At 36.1% G+C, this 14,212-nt stretch overlaps 1 protein-coding gene across 2 annotated transcripts in view; it reads right to left on the reverse strand.

Annotated features, from left to right (window-relative positions):
• The window catches only part of LOC149801961 (organic cation transporter protein-like), a 74,938-nt gene that overhangs the window by 12,534 nt on the left and 48,192 nt on the right, over positions 1-14,212 (reverse strand). For both annotated transcript variants that reach the window (XM_089956359.1, XM_089956360.1), the window contains exons 6-9: positions 12,121-12,221; positions 9,145-9,365; positions 3,842-3,962; positions 2,082-2,154 (exon numbers count right to left, since the gene is read on the reverse strand). In XM_089956359.1, the coding sequence (XP_089812485.1) occupies positions 2,082-2,154; positions 3,842-3,962; positions 9,145-9,365; positions 12,121-12,221 (516 nt within the window). The remainder of the gene's footprint in view (positions 1-2,081; positions 2,155-3,841; positions 3,963-9,144; positions 9,366-12,120; positions 12,222-14,212) is intronic.

Here is a 14,212-nt window from a genome sequence, read left to right on the forward strand (position 1 = left end):
GTCTTGTGTCGATGGGGTTCAACTCATGATATAATACCTAGTCTTGTGTCGATGGGGTTCAACTCATGATATAATACCAAGTCTTGTGTTGATGGGGTTCAACTTGTGATATAATACCTAGTCTTGTGTTGATGGGGTTCAACTCATGATTTAATACCTAGTCTTGTGTCGATGGGGTTCAACTCATGATATAATACCTAGTCTTGTGTTGATGCGGTTCAACTTGTGATATAATACCTAGTCTTGTCTCGATGGGGTTCAACTCATGATTTAATACCTAGTCTTGTGTCGATGGGGTTCAACTCATGATATAATACCTAGTCTTGTCTCGATGGGGTTCAACTCATGATATAATACCTAGTCTTGTGTCGATGGGGTTCAACTCATGATCTTGCTAGCAAGATATTTTATATTTATATAGTAAAACTTAAGTTCCTTGATTCAGTCTCTTGTTTCATGGCAATGGTCAACTAAATTTGGCAATTTACATGGTTTTAAGCCTAATAATGATAGTTAATTTATGCAGAGTGAGGGTGTATTTTAAAGTAAAGTTTTGTACATCTAAACTCTCCAAGTAAAATGTAACAATAAACTGGATACCATATGTACTCGATTATACACAGAGTCCAACTGCAAATGGCACAGACCAGGATCTACTTTCAGATAATGCACTGGCAAATCTGGGTCTGTGCAGTTTGTTCAAGTAATCAGTTGAACACACAAAACAGACCCTGGTCTGAGTGCACATTATGCTTTGGCGGATTCGGATCTTTGTTGTTTGCAGTTGGACTCATCTTATAAGCGAGTATAGATGGTACATCGAAATGTAAGTCTGGATCAGGCATATTTTTATATGATTAGTTGAATGATGCTAATTTATTAGGCTTTGAAACCCAGAAATTCCAAAATTATTCCATCTTATCATGCATACAAATCATAATATATACATGAAAAAATCATATAGGACAATGCCAATGCAAATTTCTGACTGCTAATTATACTATATGATCTATAAAGTAGGCCTAAAGGATGGGCCAGCTAGGCTTAAAGGATAGGCCAGTAGGCCTAAAGGATGGGCCAGCTAGGCCTAAAGAATAGGCCAACTGGGCCTGAACAAATGTACCATAGAAACCATCATTTCACCACGACTGATGTATATGATTTTTGCTTTGAATTTGTCACTTATCATTTGGAAACTTTTTTAAAAGGTTATGTCTTGAATCTTCATTATTGCAGGATTGAACAAGTGGCATCATTTTACAGGTTGTTGTTGTTGTTGTTGTTGTGGGGTTTAACGCCATTTTTCAGCACGATAGGCTATACATGGCGGCCAGTATTAATGGTGGAGGAAGAACCCGGAAAACCCCGGAAAGAACCACCGACCCACGAGAAGCTACTGGCAGGCTTTCTCACATGCCCACATTGGCTGAATCTTAGACTCGAACCGCCGCAGACAGAGGTGAGATGGCAGTGATCCGTAACGAAGAGCGCTTTAGACCACTCGGCCACTCGGGGCCCCCATTTTACAGGTACAGTGATGCCTGACAAACAAGGAATTTAGCATAAGTGTTATAGCTATGTACATTTGGAATGAACAAGTGGCATCATTTTGGCTTCCAAATGACTGTACCCATGATGATTTGCAAACTTCCTATTAGGTCTATTGCTTCAGTTGGCTGACACATATAGCCACAGAGTGTCCGTCTCTTTTTAGTTTCAACATAGCTTTAACAGTTTAAGTCATATAGCTACAATGTATGTAGTGTGGCAGTTTATAGTGATGCCTAGCACTGGGGCATCATGCTGCAGACATGTGGCATCATGTCCCACCCAGTCACATTATCCTGACACCAGGCTGACCTTCCCCCTAAAACTAATCTCTATTTGCTGAGCACCAAATGAGGGTTTTGTAAGTACCATTTTTAGAAGACTCTGGTATGACTTGGCCGGGGTTTGAACCCCGCAACCTCCCACATCTGAAGCAGGCACTCTAGATACTTAGGACACTGCACATACTGGTGAGATTGTATTTTTATTACATGTATGTCAATGAAGTATATACCACCGCAGTCAGGACTTACCAATAGCACAAACTGAGGGGCCACAATTCCTCCAACCCTGGCAGAAAAGGAGCAGGAACCAACTCCAATATTCCTGAAGAAAATTTAACACAAAACAAATGTAAAATGCATGTAGTTTTGTTGTTGCATAATGTTTTTGTAATATTTTTACTGCCAATCACAAAATATTGGCATTAACATGTGTGAATTTGTACTCTTCAGATATTAGAAGCCTCTATACTGTTACAGCTCTATGGTCTAAAACTAAGTAACAGAGCAAAACCAACAAGTTCTGTAAACATTTAACAAATAATTTATGTGCCTTGAATACAAAGTGAACAGAAATTGAAAATTAAAAGTTCTATCACAAGTTCACAATATTCTGAATGAATCCCAAGTCTTGAATGAGCTGATGTACCAATGGTCTCGATTTATCCCAACAATATAATCCAGAATGCCTTTGAATGAATTCACAATAATCCTAAAGTAGTGTTTAAGTCCAGAATGTCAATGAGCACTCAGCAATTGAAATTAATAATTTAAATAAATGATTCCTCTCAAATTAAAACTGAATAAAGTAAATGATTCCAGACAAAACACTCTTTTATATACAGTCCCATTTGACCCATGTCGCAAAAGCATTTTCTGAAAAACTCAGTCATCTTAATGGAAAATTATACCAAACTGTGAACAAGTTCGCTTTCAGAACCTGCTAAAGGTCATAATCAAGGCTTGACCTTGAGCTCAAATATCAGTATACAACTTATTTATAACTTACAAGACAAAAGTCAGTAACACTATGGAACTATATCCTCAATATTGGGGAAAGGTTAAGTATAAAATACAAATTAAATATACAGAACATAAACTAAACCAAAGATGTCAAACTAATGAGTAGAGAGATGGATGTGAGAATCTGTTTCAATCAAACACTGCCAAAATTGTTCTGTCTGTAATTTTATTTAAAATCCTTCACTGTCAAAAGGAATGTGTTATCTACCCTTCGACAGTATTCTTGTTTGAGTGAGTCATGGTAGGTCAGCACTGCACTGGTATATTCTTTAGAAATGCACATTTCCTCTGCATGCTATAGTCATTAATGTGTTACAAGTACCACTGCAAAAACCAAACCAACCAACAAGCATTAGAATGTGACCATATTTCTGTGCCAACATAATGTGAGCACATCACTTTTGTGCAGAACGTGTACAATCATTACCACAAACTTGTATTTTTGGTCATTAGTTCAAACTGCTTGGTAGTAATATGATGGAATTAAAGATTCACTAAACTTTAGCAGCACTAAAAATATTGTGATTTAGGGTTTGCATGGTCTGGCCCCTGCAATATAAACCAATAAGATGTAAAGAACCAAGATGCTGCACAAAACAGGAAAACACAAAGGAATCACATGTAGTATTAAGTGATTTACTCAGAGTCTGAAAATTCCTAAATAGGGTCCAGATAATTAGTGGTTAAGTCACTGACTAACTTCTATCACCTGTCAAATTGGGCAATGCAATAGGAAAACAAAGAGTAGAGGTAAAATGAGTGCAGTATTGGTTTTTTAATTGCCTACAAGTTCCATAATATTAAAGCACAAGAAATACTATCTTTTATGCAAAAAAGGAAAATGTTACTACTATAAGTTTTTTCACTATAAAGTAAAACCATGTTTTTGCTATTCAGTCTGAATACTGCTCGTTTATTTAAAACTTTTTGTTCAATCTGCGAAACGTTTACAAAAACACTGATTTGCAGTATACAAATATAATATTGACCTGATGACAGTGGGAAATATCTCCGCAGAGAAAACCTGAAGTGCGGCCCATCCCCCTGAGATTCCAGCTTTCCCAATCATGGCCAGTGTGACAGTCAGCCAGGGCATTGAGTCTGACCTTCCTGTAATGCAAAAAATTACATTTTACTGATACAGTAAAACCTGTTATTAGCGACCTCTGCTATGAGTGACCACCTGTCATTTCCAACCACATTCATAATGCATGGATCGATTTTATTATATAAACGCTCTGTTATAAGCGACCACCTGCTGAACGCAGCCAGCGATGTCACTGCTATGAACGACCGCATCACAAAAAAAACAAGATTGACACCACTGACCTTGACTTAATCATTTGTAAACACGAGAGCTCAGGATACATGTAGTACATGTAGTATGCATAAAAAGTGCACATTAAATAACACTACAGTTGAACAACCATATAGCGAGATAAACACCATTAACCATCATGTAATCCTTTGTAACAAACACAGCATAAATAGTAAAGATTGTTCTAATAAGGTGTTTATAAAATTTTGTTTGGCTAGCAACCAGTTTTGTGAAATTTACAAGTTCAGCATATGGTGTCATTTGTAAACTGCAGTAAACCAGACTAAAGTACATGGTACATGTCACTAACTGCCACTGAAGTGCCTAAGTCATGTAAATAGCCAGTAAGATTGACCATTTTTTCATCAAAGGGAGTAAATGATGGACATACACTGTCAATATAGAGGTTTGTATTTTTTCTTTATCTTTGTGAAAACTCACGCAATGCTGGTAGTCCTAATGTCCCAGTGAGAAATCTTTTGAAAGGGCTTCAGTGTTGGGTTGAGTCTTTCCAGTTAATCCGTAAGTGCCTGGTGGGTGAATGAGCTCTTTGTCTTTAATACTAGTAAGTGAGAATCATTTCTGGATTCTTTTTTATAAATTTCTTTTGTTACAGTGTTTAACCAAGCCACCATGTGTTTACCCGGGTGCAGATGGTCACAACCTTTGTTTATTGAGCTTTAACACTGGTGATTTAAATTTCCTCTCAAAATAAATGTATTGTTTCTTGATGAGTTAATTATGCCTTTTGGTTTCATTCATTGGTACATAATATATATTTCTTCCACATTTCCCCAACACCTGATCAAAACTGAAATAGATCTAGTCGTTATTATGTCAACATTAATAACAATGGCATAATCTTCAATGAAAAAAAGAAAAATTCTAAGACTGGAAGAAAGAATTAATGTAATTGAAAGAAGTGAAAATGGGGAGACCACTCACAAAATAGCAGCCAGCTTAAATGTCAGTAAAATGCAAGTTCAGAATGTTATCAAAGACAAGGAGTCCATTAGAAACGAATGGCAGAAAGGTGCACAAGCACAGAGGAAATATGCCAATGTTAACAAGGAAGCATAATGATTTTCTTAAAGAAAAGCAATTAAGTGCATAGAATAAGATACATATGTCATAGCTAACTGTGCAGTTTTTTTTACATTTGAAACAACTCTAAATGTATGGCCATGTGAAGTTACCTTATGGATATGATAAATATTACTTCTGTTCATTTCACAAATCATATACATGTACATGTACTAATACATGTACATATTCATGTGATGTTCAAATATAAATTTGATTCACGTTATTTGACAGATGTATATCTTTATTATGTAAAGTTATTTTGAGAGGAATACATGCAATATTTAACAAGATTTTTGAATAATGGATATGATACATGAACAGTGAGTATGGGTATTTTTTCTTCTTCAACAATGCTAACTATTAACCCTGGAAACCAGTCCATTTTCACACATCTCTTATGGGAGACCACCTGTCTTGAGAGGCGGCTTTTGGTTGGCAGAAGGGGCGGTCTCTCACAATAAGTTTTCCTGTAGTGCTTTAAAATTAGTTGAAATTTAGTGTCCATCATCACCATTAATCATTCTCACAAATGAAGATTAATAAAATGGGCTAGGAAAACTGCTGCATGTTCTGAGTGAAAGCATACAGTTACTGAACACTTTGAGAAAAGCATTGTTAAATGGTTATTTCTGCTCCCACAGCCAAAAAACACCCAGACAAAAGAACAATTGAAATTATGAATTTTTGTTGCATTTTGAAAATAAATTTTGTGAGCAAATTATGTTTCTCCAAGAAATCTTACTGGATCATATTAATGTTAGGAAATAACTTCCACTACCTTCGGATCCCAGAATGATGAATATTTCTTCTTTCACATTGATATACAATGCATAGACAAAGGGAATATACTCTTACCCATTATCTCCCCTTACCATAGCTAGATGGCTAACCATCAACTGGAAGTTTATCAGTTCAAGCTGAAAGATACATGAACATGGATGCTCGCATTTGCAGGGAGGCGTGAAAAGGTTCAGTAGTAATATCGTGTAATTATATTTTCCCCAAAACATCCTCGATCACATGAACATTAGAAGAACAGGTAAAAGGAGACGGAAATGAATGAAAATCCAACCAATAACATGAGCGCCATTCAAAGGAAGAATGACAGAATTACATATACGAAGGATAAACCACTCTCCTAACACAGCACAAAAGAATGTCATGCAGGACATGATGACCATACATAGATAGTAGGAAAACATGACTTTCTATTACAAGAGAAGAAAGGGAGAACCCAGCAAAAACACTGACCCCACACCCAACAAGAGATTGTGCTGATATAAAGTGTTTCTGGTGGTCATCTGAGCTTCATGCACTGGACCCACCAGATTCAAGTCTCATGTCTGCGACACTAGATCTCAGAGGTAACAAGAGTCCCTTGACAGGACTGATGCTTTACTGGCTGAAATGAATTTCCAGAAATTCAATAAAGACAATTTCTTTCTTTTAACTGTAGTGTTGAAACCCTCTTCAATATTCTTCAGTGATATCAAACTTCTCAAATTAGCACCTGTGGCAGACATATTGGATGTAAACTTGGCATTTTTATTTAGAACCAACAAGGCATTATAAGAAGTCATCTGGTGGAAAACCCCATGCTGATAGGACTTCCTGGTTTAGAGAATCAATGGTCACAAGATTTCAAGATGACTACTATGATGGCCGTATTCAATGCATTTCTAGACATGTTATACTGACTTTCTATATTGATAGGTACAAACAATGCAGATTTTCTTGGGGATTCAAGAGGCAATGCTGGACAAAGTAATGGGTAGAGTTTCTTACCTATGTCTACAGTATGGCGCACACGGTTTTTCAATTCCCAATTTTCACAATTGGGGTGAAGAGAGTGGATTGTGATGTGGTTATGGAATATATCTTGAAAGAGTTATGAACTGGTACCTGAGGCATATCAAAAGAGGTTTAGTGATTGTACAAAAACAACTGAAAAGACCTATGTCAAATTTGCATGGGAAAAATTAGGACAATTTAACAGGTGGCATGCACCTAAAAAGGTTGATAAAGATTAAGATAACATTAGGCAACTTACATTAGTTGAAGCTTCTTAGCAGGTTCTTAGGAAGAAACCAATTCTGTCTCAAATGAGTACTTACAAATTTCGATCTGGCAATATTTCAATATATAATATGCAGAAATAAAAAAAAATATGACTGGTACGTTGTCAATTTTAAGAATACCTATTATCTTGGTTTAACAATTTTATGGGTGCTTTTGAATTGGATTTATTACACACAGACACTCAAAAGGCAATCATCTTTGACGATGACTACAAAAAAACACCCACTTTTTATACATCTGCAGTACTGGAAGATTTGACAAGCACCAATCTATAAGCATTATGACTTTATGGTCTTAAAGCAAATAACAGAAAAGAGCAAAAGCCAACAAATTTGGTAAAATCTAATAATAATTTCTTTTCCTACAGTACAATGTAAACATTTTAAAAGAATTTACAGTATTGTGAATTAAATCCCAAATAATCCTAACAGTGTTATCACAAGTTCAATAGTATAGATTTATAGTGTTATAAATGAATTCCAATCTTGAATGTGTTGATGTACCAATAGCCTGGAATGTAATGATATGCAAAAAGTCTTGATGTACCACAATGATATAATCCTGATTGTCTTTAAATGAATCCACAGTAATCCCAAAATACTGATTTATCTGACAGTCATGGAGCACTTTATAAATCCAATGCATAACTGAAATAAATAAATCCTCTCAAACCATATCTGAACACAAGCAAAGACTGATTCCTCAAAAGATGTTTAAGATAGGAATGAGCGATTCTATGGTAAAGAACCCTCATATGAGAAACTAAGGCACAATCACAGAACCTGGATGAGAGTCACAAGTTCATTTCAAAAACATTCTAAGTTGTAAACAAGGTCAGGTCCTTCACTGAAATTTTAGAAGCAACCAATCAGAAATCAGGACGACCATAAAATTTCCAAAGAAGCAATATGTACAAAAAAGGATATTATTTTTAAAGACAAACCCACAAACATGGGCAAAAATTGCTATTTTCTACGTTGTTTACAAATTGACATTTACAATCAATAATCTGAGACACAATATAGATGTACATAAGTCATAGTACAGTTTCATAATAAGAAATGCAAAACTCTGCTACAAACTGGTGATAAAACAAGAGAAAAGAGATTGGTTATTCCGAAATAGCCCTGTTCTTTAAGGTCCCTTCTTTATACAATGGACAATCTCTATTACCACATCTTAATGTTGAAATGTGTTCCTATGTAAACCAAACACTTTTTAAGAAGGGCAAAAAAAACCTTTGGAACAGCATGTAATAAGCAAAATTCATAGAGAGCATAATTAGCTATTTGTGGTTTCTGGATGTCAAAAATGTTTTCCACACCCACTTGTTGCTATGAATGTCCAAACAATACTATAGAGGCAACCACAATTAAATTTTCCACAAATTCTGATCAGACATGACCCAAGAATTCTGAAGATGTCTCAAACGCCAAGTAGGGAAGTCACACAAATTCTTGGGAAACCTCCCAAAGCACAACTTCGGTGTAACATGTCATAAGAAGCATGAAGTTTGATTTAAACTGATCTCGGGATATAAGCGGAGATGCGGTAGACAACTTTTACTACTGTTGCTATGGAAACCAAATAGCTGCAACAGCTACCATAAAAAACCCACAACACAAGTCTGATTTTTAAAAACGTTGTAAGCTACAGTCATACTTAGTCTGATAAAAACTGACTTGACAGTTTTGGAGATGTCATGAGTGTAGTAAATACTGAAAGACACACGGAAAAAAACTTTGAGCCAATCATATGCTCACATGAACTCGAGTTAGGTAAGCTAAAAACAGGATTTCAAGTACTCACCTGTGACTTGTTCCACAATCAATATGGAGAAGCAAAATACTCCAGCTATCAACATCAACATGGAAACTGTAAGTCGTCGACCCAGTCGATTATGAACCAGAACAACAAAAACTAAAGCAGGAATTTCCACCAGTCCTGATATGAATATGTTCAGGTAAAAGTTCCCTGTCAGGTTCTTAGTGTTGAAATTTAATCCATAGTATACACAGCTTGCTACAAACCTGCAAAAAAGAGAAGCAAATTCTGTGAATGTTTGTCTCCTACTACCATAGTGCGGAGTTCACAATCATGAAATCCATGACCTTTCAGAAAAAGTTGTGACGTTACTTGGCAGACATTGACAATAACTAGGTTCCATTGCCCTATCTTAATAAAGCATTAGAGAAGTGAAGAAAAGAGGTAAAAAAGGTAGTGAATGGCACATTATATGCCCACTCAGGGTTTAATAGCCCTCTGTGTTGATATCTTTAATCTGTGTGCAAAAACCATTTTTCTTCTCTCACTCACAATGACCTTACCCATTTACCTTTTCATCTAAAATAAATAGTCTTCTTCCATATCTCAAGTGCATGCCACCCACAAAGTCTGGTCTAGGTCGGTGAAGTAGAACTAATGTTATTGTGCAGAAAACATGTCTTTCTTCAAAAACAGTGGCCTCAATCTTTAGACACCAAAACAGTGACATTCAAACACTGACCTCAATCTTCAGACACCAAAGCAGAGAGGATTCATCCTTATTCTACGAGTAAGCGATTCATAAATTTTGGTTCAGGATTGTGATGATGAACAATTGTTGTGGTGCAGAAACCATTTATCTTCTTTCAGTCATAGTAACCTTGACCATTGAACTTTAGACCCTAAAAACAATAGGCTTCTTCCATACTCTAAGTACGAGACGTTCTCAAAATCTGGTTGAGGTATGTGATATAGAAATTATGTTATTGTTCTGAAATCATTTTTATTCTTTTAGTGACAGTGACCCTTACCTTTGCACTTTTGGCTCTAAAATCAAATGGTTTGTTCCCCACAGCAAGTACAAGCCATCCACAACGACTGGTAACTGTAGATGGTAGAGAACTCGAGTTATTGTGTGGAAACTATTTCTCTCCACTCAGTCACAGTGAGTTTAACCTTTGACCCCGAAATGAAAAGAGTCCTTCCTTACTACAAGTGCAATCCATCTACAAAGCCTGGAAACTGTAGATGGCAGAGAACTAAAACAATTGTGTTGAAACCATATATCCTCATTTAGTCCCAGTGACATTGACATTTAACCTTTTGACCCTGAAACTGACAGTGATCTTCCTTGCCCAAGGTGCAATCTATCAAAAAAGTCTGGCAACTGTAACTGGTGAAGAATCTGAGTTATTGTGTGGACACCCTTTTCTTCTTTCAGTCCCAGTGACTTTGAGTTTTTGAACATGAAATCAATAGGGTAATTCTTTACTCGAAATGCAAGCATCCAAAAAAATTGGTAACTGTAGATGGTGGACAACTTGATTTATTATGTGGAAACTAACTTGGTAACAGATGGATGGAAGGACACAAGGATTACTACATATTCCAGCCTCTGTAGAGGTGGAGTATAAAAAACAATGCATAGAGAAAACAACAATTAACAATTAAGTGGTAACTGGAAGCATTTGGTAAATAATGCAGACATACCAATTCTATGCAGCTCACTGCACTAATGTTTTCAAGGGAAAATCCAAGACCCAGAACAAGTGATGCCATACATGATGACAGAATCTGTTTTAATGATCAAAGAAATGGCCATGACACAGAACTACTGATGCAATACGTGATGGCAGAATCTGTTCATAATCTGGGGAACAACCTTGACCCAGAACTACTCATGATATATGTGATGGCAGAATCTGCATTAATGATCAAGGGAACAGCATAGACACAGAGGTACTGATGATATATGTGATGGCAGAATGTGCATTAATGATCAAGGGAATTGCATAGACACAGAGGTACTGATGATATATGTGATGGCAGAATGTGCATTAATGATCAAGGGAATTGCATAGACACAGAGGTACTGATGATATATGTGATGGCAGAATGTGCATTAATGATCAAGGGAACTGCATAGAAACAGAGGTACTGATGATATATGTGATGGCAGAATCTGCATTAATGATCAATGGAACTGCATAGACACAGAGGTACTGATGATATATGTGATGGCAGAATGTGCATTAATGATCAAGGGAACTGCATAGACACAGAGGTACTGATGATATATGTGATGGCAGAATCTGCATTAATGACGCATAGACACAGAGGTACTGATGATATATGTGATGGCAGAATGTGCATTAATGATCAAGGGAACTGCATAGACACAGAGGTACTGATGATATATGTGATGGCAGAATGTGCATTAATGATCAATGGAACTGCATAGACAGAGAGGTACTGATGATATATGTGATGGCAGAATGTGCATTAATGATCAAGGGAACTGCATAGAAACAGAGGTACTGATGATATATGTGATGGCAGAATGTGCATTAATGATCAATGGAACTGCATAGACAGAGGCACTGATGATATATGTGATGCCAGAATCTGCTAATAATCTGATGAACAGCCCTGACCCAGAACTGCTGATGCCATATGTAATGGCAGACACTAATTTAATGATCATGGGAACCGGCTTGACCAAGAACTACTGATGCTATATGTAATTCTAGAATCTGTGTTAATGATCATAAGAACTGACTAGGCTCAGAATTGCTGATGCCATATATCATGGCTAAATAATGATCATGGGTAACAGTCTTGACCAAGCACTACGGATGCAGCAAAGGATGGAAGACACTGTGTTAATGATCAAGAGAACAACCTAAATCCAGAAATACAGATGAAATATGTGTTGATGATGTTGGGCACAAATAACATACATTATTTTATTAATGAAATTACATTGAAAGGTCTGTTATGATGTGATAACAAAATACATACCAGCCATACATCAAAATCAAAGTATTTTTAGTTGCAAGAGGTGTCCTGCACAGATGCCAGTAGCTGTATTTTCTCCTCCCTTCTCTCAGCTTTTTTTCTTTCTAAAATAGACATTAATTCATGTGTGAAATTTTAACAAGACAGCTCTGGCCTGCATGTTAAGCTCATGATTAAATTACTGCTGAAAAATGTGACCTTGATACCAAGGTCAAAAGGTTGAGCAAGCATACCACAGAATGAATTATCTTGACTTCACTTTGATTCATCTAGAATATGACGAAAATCCACCAAGGAAATTTTAAGTAAATAACAAATTTTGAACCCAAACCCAAAGTTTCTATCACTATTACTGTGACCTTGAACTTCAGCATAATGGTTCATATCAAATACTGAATTATCTCATATTCATAACTACTGATGTCACTAATAAACAAAATCGATCAAATGGTTTTAAAAATATAAGCAAATGAAAAATATGAAAGCTCAACCCAAATTTTCTTCGACTAACCCAAATTTTCTTCGACTAAAACCTTGATCATGATGCCATGTTAACATGTTAAATGGTGCCAGAGGACATATCATGGAATGAACTGTGCTGGCTTCATGATGATTCATGCAAGTACAATGCCAACCTATCAATGGGTTTAGGAAATCTATTAAATTATAGGCTTGAAAGAAGGCAACAAATGACAATTTTGAAGGTTTACCTGCAAACGTTTCCAATACATTTCAGTCAATGACTGGAATTATGTATCACCATTTCTAAAAAAAAAACTTCTGCTGACATCTAACAATCTTTGGGTTTTTTGCAATCATTTAAATGAAACAGATGAATCCTGTTTATAGACAAGTCGTCATTTCCTTCTGTAATTTTTATATGATATTATAAGAGTTATTTGAAAGAAGTTGGAAATCTACATGACATGATTATTATAACTGACAGTGTAGCTTGCAACATAACATCAAAGCATACAACAAAAGAACACACTGACAGAAATTCTACCCATTGTTATACAACATGCTATAGCTGCACTTTAAATAGTACTTTATTTCATGTGTATTCTTCTAATGTAATAAAACAAAATTACTATCATTTGTCAATCTAGCTTATATTTTTGGGTGTTTCATTGCAGAGCAACACATGATGGTTACTTAGAGTCAAGGCAATTGGAGACATGTGCTTTGCCCAAGGACACACCATGGCAGCCAAATAAAGCCATCTAATGGTAGGATTCAAACCTTAACTTTTCTGGTTGTGAGTCTGGCATGCTAGCCAGAGTCATCATAGCTTTTGCCTCTACTAGTCACTCTTACAACGTAAAAGTGGACAGGTCAGGCCTATTCTTTAGCCTGTGGGGTCATTGGCAAACTATAGGATTGAGAATCCTGCACATGAAAATGATCATTGCAACTAAGACATTAAATGCTGATTTCTGATAATGAACATCAACTTCAGATGTCACTTTTCATCAATCTACAGGAAGCTTTTTCAGAGTAAAGTGTGGTATTCAGCTGGCCTTTTACTGACCACAGGTAATATATTACAGTGAACCAAATGTCTAACGGTGGCAACAATGCAATAATGACACTCATTAAAGTTGAAAAGCAATCTTGTATACTGACTAATCTCCATAACAGGATCCAAACTGTAACCATGGCAATTTTATATACTAACCAATTTCCAAAACATGATCCAAACTGTGACCATAGCAATCTTATATACTGACCAATTTCCAAAACATGATCCAAACTGTAATCATAACAATTTTATATACTGCCATATCTCCCTAATAGGACCCAAACTGTTACCATGACAATCTGATACTTTGCCCAGTCTCCATAACAGGATCCAAACCCTAAACATTACAACATTGGACATTATAAAATTATGGTCCTTTGTTGCAGCCAATATGAAGCCCAATGAACCAGTAAAAATTATATTCAGTGGTGTAAAGCAGAGGTCAACAATAGACTGTATTTTCTGTTTGTTTCTGAAAGACAAATATTTCATCTAGTTCCTTAGACTTCATGAAGCCAGAAACAAAAGGCCTATAACTATATTACTACATTTGTATAATTATATTAGTACAAT

The sequence above is a fragment of the Sinohyriopsis cumingii genome, chromosome 4, assembly GCF_028554795.1.
Source record: "Sinohyriopsis cumingii isolate HCF-2022 chromosome 4, ASM2855479v2, whole genome shotgun sequence".
Classification (NCBI taxonomy): domain Eukaryota; kingdom Metazoa; phylum Mollusca; class Bivalvia; order Unionida; family Unionidae; genus Sinohyriopsis; species Sinohyriopsis cumingii.